The sequence below is a fragment of the Aotus nancymaae genome, unplaced genomic scaffold (assembly GCF_030222135.1).
Source record: "Aotus nancymaae isolate 86718 unplaced genomic scaffold, 86718_ANA_hifiasm-v0.15.2.pri h1tg000014l, whole genome shotgun sequence".
NCBI lineage: Eukaryota > Metazoa > Chordata > Mammalia > Primates > Aotidae > Aotus > Aotus nancymaae.
In genome coordinates this window covers 49138637-49157840 of record NW_026988425.1, presented here as the reverse complement: position 1 = coordinate 49157840, position 19204 = coordinate 49138637, and the positions used below count along the sequence as shown (strand labels likewise).

The window sequence follows — 19204 nt, the reverse complement described above, 5'->3', positions numbered from 1 at the left end:
CATTTATCATTTATAACTTTTGTACATTCAAAAGAAAGAAAAATATAAACTCAACAAATTGGTTAAAATATTCCTAAAATGTCTCCACATTCACATCTGATCCTCCTAAATCACGTATCAATGCTATCCATGTTTTTTTTTTTTTTTCTTTTTCACAGAGTGTTGTCTTCTGGGTCATCAAAATAATTGGTAGTACAGCATTTCTTAAAAGAGAACTCCACGACTGTCTTTAAGATTCTCTTTCCGGAGACTGGCACCCATCCTGCAAATGTTAATGTGTGCATGTCATCAGTGATGATTACAGCATGATGATGGTATCTCATCTTCACTGATGTTAACAAGTGAAGATGTGCATTAGTGAAATAAGCTAAAAAATTCATGAGCATATAAATACAAATAAAAATTCTAGGTCAGTCCCTCAGAGATAGACTCTTCCTGCCAGAAGTCTTCAGAATAACGTTAAGTATTAACTCACTAACCTGAAGAGATGTGACTGGGAAAAACCTTTAGTTTAGAGGTTCCTCAAATTTTTGAGCTTGTCAGAATTTTAACTGGCTTATTTATTAAGAATGTTGACTCCTAGGTCCACCCCAACCCATCAGATTGGAGTCCCTGGCTGTGGCATTTCTGACAAGCTTCCCAGGGCACTCTCATGCAGGTGGTGTGGGGAATTGCTTTGAGACACACTTGCTGAGACCTGTCACAGGCATCTTCAGCTGTGGTGTACTAAGCTGTCAGATCACAGGCTTGGAGACTTCATGAAGTCCGTGGCAGCCAAAGAAAAAAAAAGTAAGGCTTCATTGGGAACAGCCTAGGAAGAAAGGAGCCAAAATATTTTGACACCAGATTAGAGTGAGTCTGAAACTGCCAAATCCCTTAAAAGTCCTAAATAAGGGGCTTGGAAGTTATGTTTCTAATTTCTCTTCATCTAGTGGTTAACTTTTTGTTTTTAAAACATTTAATCATTTATTAAACTCACATGTCATATAAAAGACTAAGGCCGTTTATCACAGGACAAACTGATGAGTTTGGTGAGGGTGGTCCTGATTAACATTTTATTACATCATAAAAGGGGTCAGTCTAAGGTTAGGCAAAAGAAATTTCATGTCATTAGAGAAGCAAAGTAGGAGAATCATTTCCTATGATTCTTGTGTTATTCAGAAATTCCATCTTTCTAAAATTTTTAGTGGAAATTCCAAATATCTTAGCAATAACTTCTAACATGACTTTAAAAATCTGTGTTCTCTTATTCTCTAGTTCTAGTGCCTAAATGAATTCCAAAGCCTACGCTAATTCTTTAGTCATATCGGAAACTGGTGGTGTTTGTCACCCCATGCTTGGATGGGGCGAGGCAGACTGCTAGGAGGGGTGGTGGAGTTTTCCTAAGGAAGAATGTTGAAACTCAGTCATCATGGTTTGCTGTGAATTAAGTGAATGAAAAACTAGACCATCTTGCAGAATGTGAGAGAAATGTAGGACTGGGTGAGACCTGAGAGAGCCACTGGTTTATTTTCTTTCATGTTTAATTTGTCTTATAGATTAAGTAATAATGTTTTACACCTGTACAGTAATTTAGTTGACACCATGTTTTTAATCCACATTCTCTTTTGATCTCAACACCTCTTTGAGAAAGGGAAGGCATTTCTCTTCTTTATATTTTATTGAGAGAAAATGACTTAATGAGGAAGGCTGGTTGGTGCCTTACCCATGGCTGATTATGGAACTGGGATTCCAACCCAGGTCTTCTGGTCCTGAGTTCAGCGCTACTTTTGCTACTCACACTGCTTCTTATGTCACGGTGGCACATGGTGCTTCTGGTTGGGGGTTCATATTTGCAGCTGGAGGGACATTGTACGAAAGTAGAATCTCTTGCAGATGGAGTCCGAGATTCAAAACCCTGACTTGACAAGGAGCTAGCTGTTAGAAAGAAAAGCTTGCCTTGACTCTCCATGTTAGAACCTGCCAGAACTGGGGGCAAAGAGAAGAAGGCACCTCGGTGAGTGAGAGTTCCTCATGTTTCCAAGCCAGACTTCCTGGCTCTAAAAAAGTTCTTAGCAGTGTAACCCAAAGTTGAAGTTTCTAGATTTGAACAGGGCTAAAAAACAACCCAACTCTGTGGCTGCTTCCCCAGAGACTCCATTGGAGTAAAAAATCTGGATATAGTGCCAAGTTCTCTGAGGGGTGCCCAGACATTCTGGGTTTGCAGCAGACACTGTGGGTGTCCTGTCCATATCTTCTCACAGTCACTCACACACTCTCATACTCAGGACTCCCGCAGGGCTGTGTGTGATTGCACCCCAGCTGCCTACGAGGTTGACCTGCTCATTAAGAAAAATCAGAGGGCCACCATTCAAGCAAGAAGCCCAGTTAAAACAGATGCATTTTACTTTGCTCTTCTAAGCAGATGTAGCTTTTGAAAATTGCCTGCAAATCATATGTTGGTACATTTGAATTCCACTTTACTATTAAAATTGTCTTTATTAAAAATGGAAACTTAAAGAATTAGAGAGATTTCTTTTGGGAAAATATTTGTTCCAAGACATAAGATCACATTTAAAGAATGAAGCCAGTCTTCAAAAATCAGACTCTTGATAATAGTAGTTGCGATGCTTTCATATCTGTTGCCCTGTTTGGGCCTCTTATTATTGAGGTATTGAGGAGGGAGGAGAGGTCTAAGGTATGTGGCATGTGACTTGCCTAAGATCACATACCTTGGCGGTGGCAAAGCTGTTTCTAGTGGCAAACTGTACTCAGGGCAGGAGGCTCTGGGAAGATTCCTCAGGCCCTGGGCTTTGACAGCTGACCTGTGACTGCCGTGAATCCCAGCCAGATTGGCAGATGTATGTCAAGTTCCTTTGGCTATGAGGGGCCCCCATGAACTTCCCAGGGTGGATATGATATTGCCAAGCCCAAGGTCAAGAGGACAAATTTGGTTAGCTGTGCAGGAACTGCCGCAATGGGACTACAGTCTTTGCTCAGGCTCCATCCAATCCTCAACGTCTTCTGCTGTTTCTGAAAACTTCCACTGCATTCCCACAAATAAGCACTCACATTCTGCTGCCTAACCCAGCCTGCCCAAGAATCTGGGTCTCGCTTTGCTTCTCCTAATGGAAAGAGAAAGAAAGGGAACACACTGATGCCCATTTAGCTTACTACCATCTGAAGATGATTCTGGGAAACAGTTGGTTCTTTTTATGTGTTTATTAAGTATTAAGCTCCTACTGTGGGCTATACCTTGCAGTAGGCACATGCAGAATTGCTATCAGCTGGTGTCAAAGCAGGAAGACTTTCAGATGGTATCAAAAACCACAACCAAAACTAACCTAAAAACTGAGTCACCTAAAATATACATGTTAATGTCTCTACTTGCTCCTCCAAACTTTATACCCTCAAGTCTGCCTTTGTAATTCAATTTAAACCAGACTTCTCTGGTGGAGCTGGTTTGTTAGGAAGGCATAGTAAGTATGGTACAATTAAATTCATTTTAGCATAAGCCACCTCCTGTGAGTCCAGGACCTGCCCAGGGCCTTTCCCATTGGACTACCTTTACTGATCCAGAAAAAAAATCTTTGGTATGTGGTTAGAAGCAATCAAAATGTACAAAATAAACACAAAATATTAATATGCATTACCAAGGCTTATTCCCCTGACTGACACCATATCAGCTTTAGGAAAAAAAATCAAGGTGGCATTTTAATTATACAGGGTATGCTGGGTTATACAGCTATTTGGTTTTATCATTTCTCTGCCACCATTGCAAAACACCATATGCTATATCCTTTGGATCCAGAGATGGTACGAGTTGACCCACCTTAGTTTGAACTTACGTTTTAGGAGTTATGAAAATCTTATGCAATTCCTCTCACCCTTTCTCATGCTTTGACTTGATAACTGATATACAGGCAGAATAAGGTATTGAGATGTGCCAGCCCCCAGCACAAAGCAAGTGAAATGGTTGGACCTCATGCCCTCACCATCAACAGCTTTGCCAGCAACGTACTGTTTTTCAATGCAGCTTATAGTTGGCTCCTTGGTTGCTCAGGCTCCCATTTCCTAACCCTTTGTGGTCATTGCTAATTTTCCAAATGGAATTCGTTGATCTGGGCTCAAGGCTGGGAAGACAGAAATCAACTAGATAAAAATCTCATAGGTATTGTGCTGGGACAAAGGGTTTTTGTTGGGTCTTGGAGGAATTGAGGGTTCCCCTAAAATGAATTGTTAGGTACTGTGTATTGAGATAGTTCCACCACTGGTGAACTCTATTGGGCATATTTTCTACACTTTCCTGTGCATTGTATTTTGGCTTACTGTTTGGATTTGGTACTCTCAACTTACAACTTCTCTTTGTTTAGTTGTCATTTACTGACGGTATTATCAATTTGGTTTCTCTTATCTTCCATCGTGGAAGAGTTTCGTGTCTTTATGTGCTATTCAGGAGGATAAAATCCACTCCATTCCTCTGCATTACATCTAGTATAGCTTACCATGTCACCCACCTTGGGCACCTGCTTGGCATACATATGGATTTGATTTTACAATCCTTAATCCAGTCTCCAGAGCTTGTTGGTCTCAGGGCTGAGTCCTGGCTTCACCATTTGCCAACTGTGTAATGATGGACAAGTTACTTAACCTCTCTAGGCCTCAGTTTTCTCATATCTAAGATGGGTATAAGAATAGCACCTAGCCTGTGATCCCTGCTACTTGGGAGGCTGAGCCAGGACAGTCGCTTGAACCTGAGAGGTGGAGGTTGCAGTGAGCCGACATTGCGCCACTGCACTCTAGCCTGGACAACAAGAGAGAAACTCTGTCTCAAAAAAAAAAAAAAAAAATGTATAGCACCTAGCTCTTGAGATTGTTTTGAAAGTTAAAAGTGGTAATCTACATAAACTGCTTAGCATGGCATCTGGGAACACAGTCAGATCTCTGTAAAGGTCAGATATTATTATTAATCACTATTCCAATTAACTACTCCTCAGAAAGTGGTGTTCAGTAACAAGGAACATTTTGCAGTCAGCCTAAATTGCGACCTAGGCCACTGGAATGATTGACCATAAAAGCGCAATCATGTATTGTAATAAGCAATAGAACAGGTGGCTCTGACATTAGACTAACATCTGTTCAATATAGGGATGCTGGGCAAATTAACTTCTTTCTGACTCAGTTTCTTCTTTAAAAAAAAAAAAGCATGATAATAGCAGCCACTTCATAATATTGTGACGAGAAGCAAGTGAGTTAATACATGTAAAATGTTTAAGCTATTAACTCAACAAATATTACCCATTATTGAAGACATCAGAATGTGCCACCTGCTAAGTAAGTAAGTGCTTCTGGGGAGATAAAATTAAGAGTATTTCAAATTGAATTGTAATGAAAAATTTGGAAAATTTGAAGCGAAAACTATTGATTTCATGTCTTACTGCCTCATTTCTCTGTAGTCTGACTTAAGCTACCTATATTGCCCTAAAATTGCATTTGCAAAAGCCGATCATCAAGTTACATCCAATGCCCACTATGCCTCATCTCCTAGGGAAAACAAGAATTTTCAAAGTCAGCTAGCCTAACACCATCAATTCTCAAAAGAGGAAGTTGAGGCCAAGAGAAGTCCTGTGAATTTCTCACAGTTCATTTGTGACAGACCAAGAATTACCTACTTTACTGGGTTGTTATTTACTAACTGACAGTAGGTCTATTTCTCTTTTGGTAAGTGAGGTGAGGGCATGGAATTCAACATGTGTTTGGTTAGGAACTCCCCTCTCTCCTCTTTAACCTTGCTTAATAAGGCCCTGGTCCAGTTGATATTTTAAGAGGGCTACTCTGTTCTACTCTGATTTCCCAGAGGGACCTAGGCACTGAGACCCTCCGTAGCACACAGACCTTGTTTCCTGAGGGGTAATGTTTCCCTTCCCTGTGACTTGTCTCTTGGGGACTGTGTTCTGATTTTCCTGCTAGGCCACTTGTTGCCCTGGGCTGGCTGCTGTGCTTGGCAGTTTTTAGTGAGGGCTGTGATAGATGCCAGGAGGTGAGGGGAAGGGCTCTAGGGGCGCTCAATCATTGGACAGGCAGACTCAGTGATGGATGAGCCTTCCCTCCAGGGAGTTTTGGATCAGAAGTCCAACTGATAAGTTTTTCCAGAATTGAGTAACCCAGAAACAGTGCCAAATGGATCTTACCTCTTATGTGGCTTTTTGTATTGATTTTAAAAGAAATTCTCAGAGGCAGTTCCACATTTTACTAGAAGCACAGCTATATCCACAATAGACTTAGTTATATGTGACATGAATTGCTTTAGAAATAACATTTGATGAGAGGGATGAGAGGAAGGAAGAGAGGGTCTTAAAAAATATCCCTATCAAAATATTTTCTTTCTTCTAAGTATTAAAAAGACACAATATAACCCTTTCTTTTTTCAAATGATCTCATAGCTACTTATTGAGGGGAAATACCAAATGTTTATTTTTTTTTTTTGAAGAAGCTTCTTCGGTCCTGATGATTCATGTTGATAAAATTTTACTCCTGACTACAGAGGCTCTGAGACAAAGCTACACCTCAAGTGATATGCCGGGGTCAGAACAATTCCCATCCTGAAAGAGGGTATGCGACCTTCTTTATTCCTCCTTCACAGTCGTCCTTGAGCCCTTGAGACGGATGTGAGTGAGTTTTTCAGTCCTCATGCAAAACAACCATCTAAACATAACAGATGACATCAGCTTGGGCTTTTCAATTCCTGGATGGCAGCAGCGTGTTAATCCAGGCTTCATCCTGGATTTCATAAACTAAAACAAGAGAGCCTGGCAGGAGGACAGCACTGCTGCTGGGTTGAGGAAATTGATGACGGGAAAGCATGCGGGCAACTCAGTGTATAAAACTCATAAGCTTGTAGGCAGAGGCTCAGCTACCAGTTTGGACGGCTGCTTCCCACCAGCAAAGACTACGACAGGGGAGCCGAGCCTGACACAGCTGGGAAACATGAAGAGTGTCTTGCTGCTGACCACGCTCCTTGTGCCTACACACCTGGTGGCTGCCTGGAGCAGCAATTATGCTGTGGATTGCCCTCAACACTGTGACAGCAGTGAGTGCAAAAGCAGCCTGCGCTGCAAGAGGACAGTGCTCGATGACTGTGGCTGCTGCCAGGTGTGCGCTGCAGGGCGGGGAGAAACTTGCTACCGCACAGTCTCAGGCATGGATGGCATGAAGTGTGGCCCGGGGCTCAGGTGTCAGCCTTCCAATGGGGAGGATCCTTTTGGTGAAGAGTTTGGTATCTGCAAAGGTAAAGACCCCTTACCTCTCTTCTCCCAGGGCATGCTGAGAGCTTTTAGCCAGCTTGGGAGGTGAGGTGGTTTTGCTCCTCAAGACTAAGAGGGAAAAGGCAGGTGGGTTCTTGACAAGGTACCACAGAGGTATTGTCATGGGTAGAGATGGAAAAGTAGCAACTGAGACCAGTGTGCAGGAAGGCACAGAAAGAAATGTGGCATTTTACTCGTTACCTTATGAGATCGCAGAAAGAAAGTTGCAATGGAAGATTGTGTTGGCTCCTTTCCTGGAAAACTTTAGAAACTTGACAGGTAATCTGTTAAGGATGGCTTAGGTGCTCTCTCCTCTGAGAGGCAGTGATTACAAAGGTCTGCACTAGATAACCTCTTGGAATGGTTTCTAGCCCCTAGATTTAGTGATTCTTTGATCTTGAAAGGGTCCACAGGCTGGAGGCCCCTCTCAAGATCAAATGTTTCTGATGAACGCGAATGCACTTTATGGAATAGAGTGAGCTAAAGTCATCTAACAAAATAACTCATTCTTCGAAGAGAGTCCCCTGAAGTATAAAACAAACCTCATCTGACTTTATAAAGGTTTTGGTCATCTGGAAAAATAACAGATGATGTTAAGACAAGGAAAAATAACAATAGAGAAAAATAAAAACTGGAAGTCTGTGAAGAATGAGGTTGGCTACTTACACACTTAAAGAAAAACTTCGTCAGGTTGAAATTATAGCTAAATAATGTAGGTAAGTGTTTGTAGAATTTATTCTAAACTTAGTGACTGTAATTTAAAATGTTTAACATTTTAAAAATGTTTAGAATCAAGAGAATGGAGATTTTAAAATACTCTATGTATAGATACCTCATGATCTCATTATGAAGAGCTGTTATTAAGATGCAACACATGCTATAACCCCATCCATCAGTTGTATAATACAAGGAAGCTTTCAAAATTATAAAAAGGACTGAGAAATTTCTAAATAATTCTTATGTTTTATGTATTTAATACAATTATATTTTTATGAATGATATTCTTCCAGTATTGAGATGATCTCATTAATTCTCCTACTTCTTAGACATATAATGTATAAATTAATCATCTTTTAATTTTCAAAACATACAAAATTAAGAAAACAAATTCTTGAAGTATTAGGAGAGTTTTATTTTTTCCTTAGTTTATTTTTGTTTATATACAATAAGAAATAGAATGTTGAGAAAATATTTTGTTTGGTGAACACATACGCATGTTTCTTTCAACTGCATAGAATCTGTATATTTTATAAATTACAGGGCTTATTGACCAAGAAAACAGTACTTCACATAAGGAAATCAGGGAGGAAGTGGTTAACACAATCATACTCATGATATAGCACGTATATGCAGTGGATTGCTTTTTCGCTTGGCATAAAATGCCTTTGTACATGTGATTGTAAATGTACAATTACATATGGGCAAAGAAACAAGCTGTGTGGCATCTGGAGTCTTTAGCGCTGTAGTATTTTACTGAATGATCAAGATACTAAAAAGATATTTAAGATTGCTCTTTTTGGCTTTCTTCAGATTGCTGATGAATCTAGTTTTAAGTATTTTTCTCTCTGCTGGAAATAGCAAACTGTGTGAGCCTTAGCAGCTCGAGATAGAGATAATGCATTTTGCCATCATCTCCCTCCTTCAGCTTTTTGAAAGAACAGCCACATGAAAACTGTAAACTTCAGCTGCATATCCAAATGTCTTCTAAATATTCAGATGTCTGTCAACATCTTGCCTGGATAATAATCAGCAGCCAACACATATTTAATGAACACTTACTATCTTCCCAGCACTGTTCAGTACATCAGGGTATACACTAGAAGTATCGCTGGGAATTTGGTTAAAGTGTTAGTTTTCAGTATCACTGCAAGCACAGTCAAATCCCAATCCTGTGTGCTTTTCTGAAATAGGCCTTTTCAGGATCCCTTTTTAAGATCTCTTCTTCCCAGCAGAGAGAACAGTGTTCAAAACCAGGTTCCTCTGTGATCTCAACCATATTGAAAAGAGCACTGTTAGATCTCTTTAAAAAAAGATATCTCATTAATGAGTCAGTGGAGTACTAGACTGCTAGAGACTCAGATGCCTGACGATTTGTTCTTTACACACCTGTGATTGTACATTTACAACATATTTTCACAAAAGAATATTCTATATCTATTCTGCTGGCTTTTAAAGGTTCGTTAGTCTACTGAGATGCTGTTTATTCTAAAAACAGCATTTTAAATAATTTCATGCATTTTAAATAAATGACTTTGTCTCTTTATTTCAATGTAGGATTGTTTTAGCATAAGTATAGGCACTGGAGCTCTAAAAGTTTCTAGTTCTTGATGGGTGTACAAACCCTCAGGTAGTATAAGCCCTCAGCTTTCTTGTTCATTTAACATCTTGCATACTAGCCTTGCAGAGGATTTTACTAGTGAGCCCTCTTAACTTCTGAGGGAACCAGGCAAGTTGTATGGCCTGCCATTTCTACAGATAAGGAACTTGATAGGGGTTGGAGCAGTTGGAGGATTGATTGCTTCATGGTTAGCTAGGATGATAGCTCTCTTGGCCCTGATTTGTTTGAAGCCCTTTCCTATACACTTAAAACAATAAATTGTCAGTGAATACAGTAGATTCAAAGATAGCATCACAGTTTTAAAACTCTTTGAGGAGCTGATGCATATATGTCTGTTCAATTTCCCACCTTTGCTGAGCTGCTACAGAGGTCATCTGTGAGAATCTATTGGTCTCTAAGCAGAATATAATAAAGGCTGGTCCGAGGAGACTGGTTGTATGTAGCTGTCTTCAATGTAACTTTACCTCATTATACTAAGCCCGAGGCATCCATTATCTGGACTTAATGTGTGATTTTATATTTATGACTCTAAGTTTCAACTTTCAAATCCTGGGTTTGGAGAATTGGATTTTATTTTACCGTCAAGATGCATGAGGTTGGTTCAAATCATAAGGCTATGCACACAGAGCTGTTAGGATGGAGACGTATTTACAACAAGCAGTGCCCTCTCCAACCTTTCCTTTGTCCCCAGAATGTCCTTATGGCACCTTCGGGATGGATTGCAGAGAGACCTGCAACTGCCAGTCAGGCATCTGTGACAGGGGGACGGGAAAATGTCTGAAATTCCCCTTCTTCCAATATTCAGTAACCAAGTCTTCCAACAAGTTTGTTTCTCTCACAGGTAAGCCCTGCTTGTGGTATAAGCATTGAACAATAATTTCATTTCAGTGTGAATAACTTAGAAAATATCTGTGAGTAGAATAAGATATGGATTGGAATGATTTTATTTCCTTTGCTTTACTCAGGGGAACGGTGGGTGGTAGCTGAGTTTGGTTGCTGTTTCTGTTTTCTAAAAAGATTAAATTTTTTTTAGCCCATCGATAATTTTGATGTTTATGTATAATTTCTCATAAAGTTTACCTAGTTTAAATATGAGTTATAGGAGGATAAATATGATTGATTACTGAAAATCTGTAATAAAAAGTAATCAACTGAGATATACAAAGTTCTTTAAATTCTTCAGTGATCTGTTTTGTATATTTACTAGACAAAACTATTTATCTCCCAACTTCACATAGAAAAAGTACGGTGAGGAATTTATTGGATAAGCTTTAAGAGCCAAGATAGAAAATATAGAAAATTTTTTAAAACCAAATGAAAGCATTTAAATGGAATAATTCCAAGTGTGTGTTTTTATGGATTTTGGAGAGGCTAAGAAATAGTATCTGTGATTGAAATTTGGGAAATGAATGAAACTTATGTGCTGCTTGTTAGTCCGTGTGTATCTTTTATACAGGTGTTAGAATGTGAGGAATACACAACCTATGACATAGTGCTATGTACATAATCATTTATCTTGATGAATAAATGGCCAGTACAGGAGAGCTCCATTAAATTGAAAGTAGCTCATTTAAAGCAACATGCATCATTAAAGCTTAGGCCTCCATTGCACAGAATGGTGACTGTAACTAATAATTATTATATATTTCTAAATTGTTAAAAGAATACATTTTAAATGTTCTCATCACATACAAAAAAGTATGTGAGGTGATGGATATGCTACTTAGTTTGATTTAATCATTCCACAGTGGAGACATATATCAAAGTGTCATAATGTATCCCAAATATATACAATTATTATGTGTCAATTTAAAAATAGAAAAAATAAACAAATAAAAAGCCCAACATGTAGTCACAGAGACTGCTAGTATCAACAAACTATATACATTTTTTCCACCACAAATATAAACAACAATCAAGTCCATTTTATTTAGTTTTTGTTTTTGGTCTTTTGAACTTCAGATTAATAAAATGTAAACTATTTGGCGAAGGTGCTTGTTTTCTAATTTTACCTCCTTCTTAGATATGTGTCAACTAAGCGTGTTAAAGGAAAATATTAAGCTTTTAAGTAAATTCTCATTTTTAAGTATGGTGATGCCCATACCAATATTTACATTATAGGTTACACAAAAATATTTCCATATCAAAATTAGGCATTGAGATTCTTCTCAGAAATTTTTGGAAAAAGCAGTCGTTTTCTCTCTTTTCTGACATAGGGTATTTCCTTCCATTAGCTAAAGAGGCAACCAACAAAAGATGATTATTAGTGTGATCTTGGTAAACCTTAGTCAGGTTTAGGATGGAGAGCAGAAGCCCTAAGGACCTTTTGGAGAGGCTGCTTAGGGCTCTTTTGCTCATGAAACTACATGAGACTTCCAGGTTCATGTGCTGGAGTTTACAGGAGAAGCCTTGGGCTTCAGTCCTGACACAGGCTTCACATCACTCTGCACAAATCTGTTTGGGCCCAGCCTTTGAGAGCAGGCTAAATGACTGCAAGCTTCACCAGCTCTGGGACCCCCAGAGACGAGCTTGTCTTCACCTTTCCACCTACTAGCTGTAGCGCTCTTGTCAAACGTGCTTCCTGTCCCCAGTGCTCCACTTAATATCCTTTTTTTTTGGCAATCAGCTTCCCAAGTTGGAAGTTCACAAGTAACTTTTTGTTGGGGAAGGTCTTGGGGGAGTAAGATCTGGAATGTTCACGGAGTTACACATATTCGTCTGCTGGGGCATGCTCATCTTCTTAAAGCATTCCATGTCAGAATGTGCACTGCCAAAGCAAGCACACCTCACTATTCCTAGAAGTAGAAAATTTCATTTTAGCAAATTCCAAATATTGCAAAGTTTTCTATGTAGAAAATTAAAGGTGCAACTAACAAAAGGTGATTATTAGTGCTATCTTGGTAAACCTTAGTCAGGTTCAGGATGGAGAGCAGAGTACTCTAAGGACCTCTTGGAGAGGCTGCCTAGGGGCCTTTGGCTCACAAGACTATGTGAGGCTTCCAGGTTCATGCGCTGGAGTTTAATTATTAATATGTAGAGCGAGAAATGTCTTTGTGAAAGTTTTGCCCATTGGTCTGCCTTTTGCCTTCTGAATGCAGCAAAAGCTAATCGTAGTGTGAGAATCTAACTTGAGACCTGTTCATACAATATTTGCCCATTCTATTAATAGTTATTAAGTGCCTACTATGTGGCAAGTACTGTCCTAAGTGCTGGAGATATAGCAGTGAGCAAAATAAAGTCCCTAGCTTCATGAAAGTAGAATTCTAGTGGTGGAGTGAGATAATACAGGAGAAAAGAAAGACAAATGCATGTATAAGATGATGTCAGGTGCAGATAGGTATACAAAGAGAATAGTTCAAGGGGTGCTATTGTATATCGAGGTGCTCACTGATATAGAGCAGTGAATACAGCTAGCATGGAATCTTAAATTGATTAAAGATTTCCTTGTAAATTCCATGTAAAACAAAAATAAAGCAAAACCGTGCTATCTTTGAGCTATAGACATTTGGACATGATTTGTGTTCCGTCTACTTTCAGAGTATGACATGGCATCTGGAGATGACAATGTTGTGAGAGGAGTTGTGAAGGGGAATGCTGCCGAGGCTCCCGTAATGAGAAAATGGTTAAATCCACGCTGATCCCGGGTGCGATTTCCGAGAGAAGGCTCTTTTTTCGTGATTGTTCAACACACAGCCAACATTTAAGGAACTTTCTAGATTATAGCATAAGGACATGTAATTTTTAAAGACCAAACATGATTTATGGTGGATCCAGAAAACAAAAAGTAGGCTATTTACAATCCATAACATGCGTATGACTGAACACTTCTGGGTATTTGTTAAATATTTGAATGCATATAGATTTGTTAAATGTGTGTGCATAGCAACACTGAAGAACTAAAAATGCAATTTAGGTAATCTTACATGGAGACAGGTCAACCAAAGAAGGAGATAGGCAAAGCTGAAGACCACAGTATGCCCATGAGTTCTTTGACTTAAATGTACATTAATGTTGGAATGAGGAGTTAAGAGCAGGAGAAGGTGGGGAGGGAGTGGGAGTGGGAAATACAATATTTAGCTCTTCCTTGTGGTAGGTAGCTTCTGTAGAATTTAACTGTGCCTTTTTAAAACTTTTTGACTTTGGGAAAAAGTCAAAATAAAACAACCAGAAAACCCCTGAAGGAAGTAAGATGTTTGAAGCTTATGGAAGATTTGAGTAATAAACAGCTTTGAATTGAGAGCAATTTCAAAAGGCTGCTGATGTAGTTCCCAGGTTACCTGTATCTGAAGGATGGTTCGGGGGCAGAGGACACACAGACACTTCCATAAATGGCCTTAACGAATGCCACCTCAGAGATACAGCTAAGAAGTATTTTACCCACTGCTGGTTTGTGTGTGTATAAAGGTAAATATTTATATATTTTTTATAAACAAATGTGTTATTGCAAGTCATGCTCCCTCCCCATATTTATCATCCTCTTGAGGAAAGAAATCTAGTATTATTTGTTTAAAATGGTTATAATAAAGCTGTGACTCTATAAGGTTTTCAAACATCTGAGCATAATAAATTTATTATCAGTAATCATAGTAATAACAACAGTAATAAACATAAGAGAAACCTAGAAAAATAGAGTCACTCTGGATTTCAAAAATGTCAAAAAATGAGCAACAGAGAGTCTTTATTTAAATGTTAAGTGCTGTGACTTAGGTGAATTTTCAACTTAAAGTAGAAAATAATTTTTTAAGAGGTTTGGAAAAGAAGAGTCAATTTTCAGCAGGAAACAAGTCAATTTTAAAATATAGTTTATTTTCATATTTTTTTCTTTTAAACTTGGTTGAAAAGTAGAATTAGGAGTATATTTGAAAGAATCTTAGTACAAACGAGACTGTTGTACTAGATGTTGTCAGGAAATATTTCAGAAGTATTTTATTTGAAGTGAAGAACTTATTTAAGAATTATTTCACTATTTACCTGTATTTTATTCTTGAATTTGGCCAACAGAGTTGTGAATATGTGTGGGAAGGCCTTTGAATGTAAGCTGAATAAGCTGTTAGGTTTTGTTTTAAAAGGACAAGTTTATTATTGTTCAATAAAAAAAGAACAAGATACAGCTGTTCTATGTTGATTTGTGATTTTGTTTAGTTGCTAAAAGTTATTTTAAAAATTCATTCAATAAATAAGAACTCTCTTGTGCATATTGAAGGACAAGCTCTTTAACACAATTTTCTGCTTTGGATAAGCCTCTTCTGTCAAAACAGGGGGTCAGGATATTTGCTTCTCTGCCTCACATTTTTGGTCGACACGTTTTTCAGAACTTCCTAAAAGTAGGTCCCAATATATTAACTTATTCTGAAAAACAACAACAAAGGTAAACACGTCTGTTGGCATCATTAGATAGCTGTAGAGCTAAGGCTTGAAATAATCATTTCTATTTTGCTACCTGGATGTCTCTTTCACACGGGATTGAGGTCCTAAATTTAGAGCATCTTTTCTTCTTTGTTTTGTGTTCTCTTCCTGGACTTTAACATTTATATGGTAGAAACATTGCCATTAAGCAGCTATTGAGTGGTCCTTTGCACTATTCCAAGTTCTGTGAGGAAACCCGAATAATTCAATCTCAATCAGTTGTTAGCTGTTTGACTGAAGATTATAGCTCTAAAAATGATGAACAATTTTTAGTTTGATTAGTTTAGGTTTCTCATTCATGTTTCCACTCATAATTAATACTAGCATTTTATTTTCAATATTTTCTAACATTTTTGAAGATGGTTCCTTTTTAGAATACATAGCCAAAGCCAAATCTTTCGGTACCTACAAAAGAAGAGAATATTTTACAACTTTGAAGCTTGAGTATCTTATTCAAGAACAGTATATGTTCATTCAGCCTTATGGGCAAATTATGAAAACATTTTAGGTGAATTGATAAAAATGCTAAAAAAAAGTCATATAAGAAAAAACATTCTATTTGCCTGAATTAATATATTTTATAAGACGGTAGAAATTGAGTGTGAATGAGATACAGTTACATGAATGCGATACAGTTACATGAATGCCAGATATTTACATCCTTATTAACTGAAAATCTCTACTTTCACCTATGTGCAAGAAAGTTTGAGGCTACTCTGGCAGGAAGTGAAGTTATTTAAAGATCTGTCCTCGTGGTTTGAAGCCCGGACACAGTCCAAATGCTTCTCTAAGGAAGTGTGGACAGTGGAAGAAGAACTAGGCTAGAGCAGGACTGGACTCTGTTCCTGGCTCTGCAGTAACCACCTGTGCAACCACAGGCAATACAATCAGATGAAACTGGGCCCATTTGCTTTGAGTGGCAGGCATGTTTTCTGGCTGCCCAGCTTCATGATACTGGGTTCTCTTCATGGTTTTCACCCCCAAAGCTAGTACCTGTCTATCCCAAATTGCTCTGTAGTCTCACAACTAATCTTCATAGCAGTGGTCTCCAAAATCTTCAGATCTGTACACCCCTGACTGCATACTTTTCAAGTACAAAATTTTTTGAGCATGTAATTTCAAACTATATGCACACTATCATATTAATATATTGTGTTCGTTATAAAACCTACCCTCAAACTAGAAATTTTTAAAACGAAGACATAAGAGATATAAATAGAAGTTTTGAGATTTTCTTTCTACATTTCAATGGACCATTCCAGAAAACACTTGTGAAACAAGAAAATTCCATAGATCAGTGGGTCCAATCTCATTTGATATTGGAGAGAAACCAAGCTGAGGCAAGATACATTTCTGAAATGAATGGATGATTGGATGAATGAATGGGTGATAGGTAGATAGATGAAGGTAAGAAGAATGGATGGGAAGAGGGATGGATGGGTGTTAGATGAATGGATGACTGAAGGGATGGTTGGTGGAGGGAGGGATGAATGAATGAATGAAGGGATGGATGGATGAGTGAATGAATAAAAGGATGAATGGATGAAGGAATGAATAAAGCATGTTACAGGCCCTGTGTCTTCACCAGAGCAGCTGCTCAAGAAGCAGACAGCCTTTCCTTCCCTTTCATCTGCCAGATCCTTGCCTGCTCAGCTACTTATCTTGCCTGCTGGGTTGTGAGGTGATTGAAAAAGTTGGGAGCCTACACAAGTTAGTGAATCTGACAAATACGGTTGTTCAAAGCAACAAAGACAGGAAGTGCTTCTCCCCCTGGCATCGGGGATATCACCAGTGGTAGCAAAAAGGGTAAGATAATTCTCATAGTCAGACCAGGTTGTCATTTTCTGTGAAAGGCAATTTGGGAGGACTGCTCTTTGCACCCTGCATTTTATTCCCTCTTCCACCCGGTCTCCCTAGTAGTAAAGGATCTGTAGATGTGTCATTCAACACCATACAGATATCTAGACGGATGAGTGATTATTTCTGATTTCCCGTCAGTTATCCTAGTCATTAAACTGAGACCTAGAATTAAAAGGGTGCCTGACCTAGAGTGTGGTTCTCAAACTTTAGCATACATCAGTATCACCTGAAAGCCTTGCTGAAACACATTATTGCTGATTCAGCAGGTTTGAGGTGGGATCCAAGCATTTTCTATTTTAACAAGTTCCCAGGTAGTGCAGATGTTGCTGGTCTAGGGATTTATACTTTGAGATATAAGAAAATCTAGATTTGTCTAGAAAGGAGATAAACTAGGGGTGATCAAAACTAATCATTGTTTGGTCTTAGGAAAGAATACCTTGTAATATATCATAACTAGCTGGTAGATCTAACTTTTTTGAAAACTCTTATTTTGGAGGAGGGGGCAGGATCTTTCTCTGTTGCTCAAGCTGGAGTGCAGTGGCACAATAATAGCTCATGCTAACTTCAAACTCCTGAGCTCTACTGATCCTTCCATCTCAGCCTCCTGAGTAGCTAGGACTACAGGCACACACCACCACCCACAGCTGATTAAAGTATTTTTTTTTGTAAAGATGAGGTCTTATTACGTTGCCCAGGCTAGTCTTGAATGCCTGGCTTCAAATGATCCTCTTGCCTCAATCTCCCAAAGCACTGGGATTGCAGGCACGAGCCACCATGGCTGGCCTGTTTGAAGATTCTTAACTGTTTAAGCTGCTGAGAGGTCAGAGAAACTTTAAACTGTGGGAACTTTGTAGGGACAGATAGAGGAGGAACATAAAAAGAGGATGGGAGTAGAAGAATCAGAGACTTGGGAAGTAGTCAAGTACCATAGTCTCATAGAAAAAAAGACATTCAACAAGAGTGAATGTTGTCACATGTCACGGAGAGAAAAGGCAGAACCAGAGTCTTTAGGTAGTCCCTTGTGACCACAGCAGAGCAGTGTCCATGGGGAGGTTGGGTAGAAGCCAGACAAGGGTGTGAATGCTGCATGGGAGGCGAGCACTTTTCCAGAAGGTCGTCTGGGAAGGAAAAAGGTTTAGTTTGCAACTAGAGAGAAAACGTAGTTACAAACGTAGTTTCTTTCTGTCCCCAAAGCCCCATCCCCATGGTTAGAGAGACCCCATTCTAAGGTCAGGACCATCAGTCAGAAATGAAGATAGAGACTTTCTGTAATGATGATATAGTTTGATTTGCTTACTTGAATTGGTTTATAAAATTCCACTGATATCAACTTTTGAGATCTAACACTCACAAAATAGATGCATGTATACACTTCCCAGCCCCTAAGAAAATAAAGGCATGCATGGCAATCTCTTACTGGACTCCAGAAGAAGTCCCCAAGGAAATATAGTCTAACCCTTTTATTTTACAGATGAAACACCTAGATCCAAATAAATTCAGTGATAAAATCTTGTGCATGGTAGTGGAAACTCTGCTAAATAACATCGTGCCACATTTAGCCATTTAATTTTTAAAATGTAAACATTAAAAATTATTAGATTATATATTCTATATTTTAAAATATACATATATATGTAAGTTTTTAAAAGCATACGTTCTTTTTTTTGAGACAGAGTCTTACTTCATCACCCAGGCTGGAGTGCAGTGGCACGATTGTGGCTCACTGTGACCTCTGTCTCCCAGGTTCAGGTGATTCTTGTACTTCAGCCTCCCAAGTAACTGAGAATAAAGGCGCGTGCCACCACGTCTGGCCAATTTTTATATTTTTGTAGAGATGGGGTTTCGCCATCTGGTCAGGCTGGTCTTGAACTCCTGACCTCAAGTGATCTGCCTGTCTCGGCCTTTCAAAGTGCTGGGATTACAGGCATGAGCCACTACACCCAGCCCAAAAAGAATACATTCTTTTGTGTAGAAATGCTACTTTCATGATTTTATTCTATGGGCATACTTTGTTAAAGTGTGCATAAAGGTATATAAAATAAATATATATACAATATACAATAAATGTATATACAATAAATGTTACAACATTTTTATAGTATTAAAAAATTGCTATTGAAATTCTGAAATTCATTCAAAGCATGAAATTCTGTCATTCATATCAACATGGATGGAACTGGAGGACATTATGTCGAGTGAAATGAGCTAGGAACAGAAAGATAAATATCACATGTTCTCATTAATATGTGGGAGCTAAAACAGTTGATCTCTTGGTATGTTTTTAATTCAACAGTGGTAATGCAAGTAACAGGTACAT

The 19204-nt window shown here is 38.6% G+C and overlaps 1 protein-coding gene across 3 annotated transcripts in view; it reads left to right on the top strand.

Moving 5' to 3' along the window:
- Positions 1-14731, top strand: part of ESM1 (endothelial cell specific molecule 1) — a 38899-nt gene extending 24168 nt beyond the window's left edge. The window contains exons 3-6 of one of the 3 annotated variants that reach the window (XM_012437576.3): positions 1876-1996; positions 6524-7267; positions 10313-10462; positions 13159-14731. In XM_012437576.3, the coding sequence (XP_012292999.2) occupies positions 6829-7267; positions 10313-10462; positions 13159-13259 (690 nt within the window). In that variant the 5' untranslated portion in view covers positions 1876-1996; positions 6524-6828 and the 3' untranslated portion in view covers positions 13260-14731. Of the gene's footprint in view, positions 1-1817; positions 1997-6466; positions 7268-10312; positions 10463-13158 lie in introns of those variants that run through there. The other 2 variants (XM_064375973.1, XM_064375972.1) reach the window with 2 other exon arrangements.
- The last annotated feature ends 4473 nt before the right edge of the window (positions 14732-19204 follow it).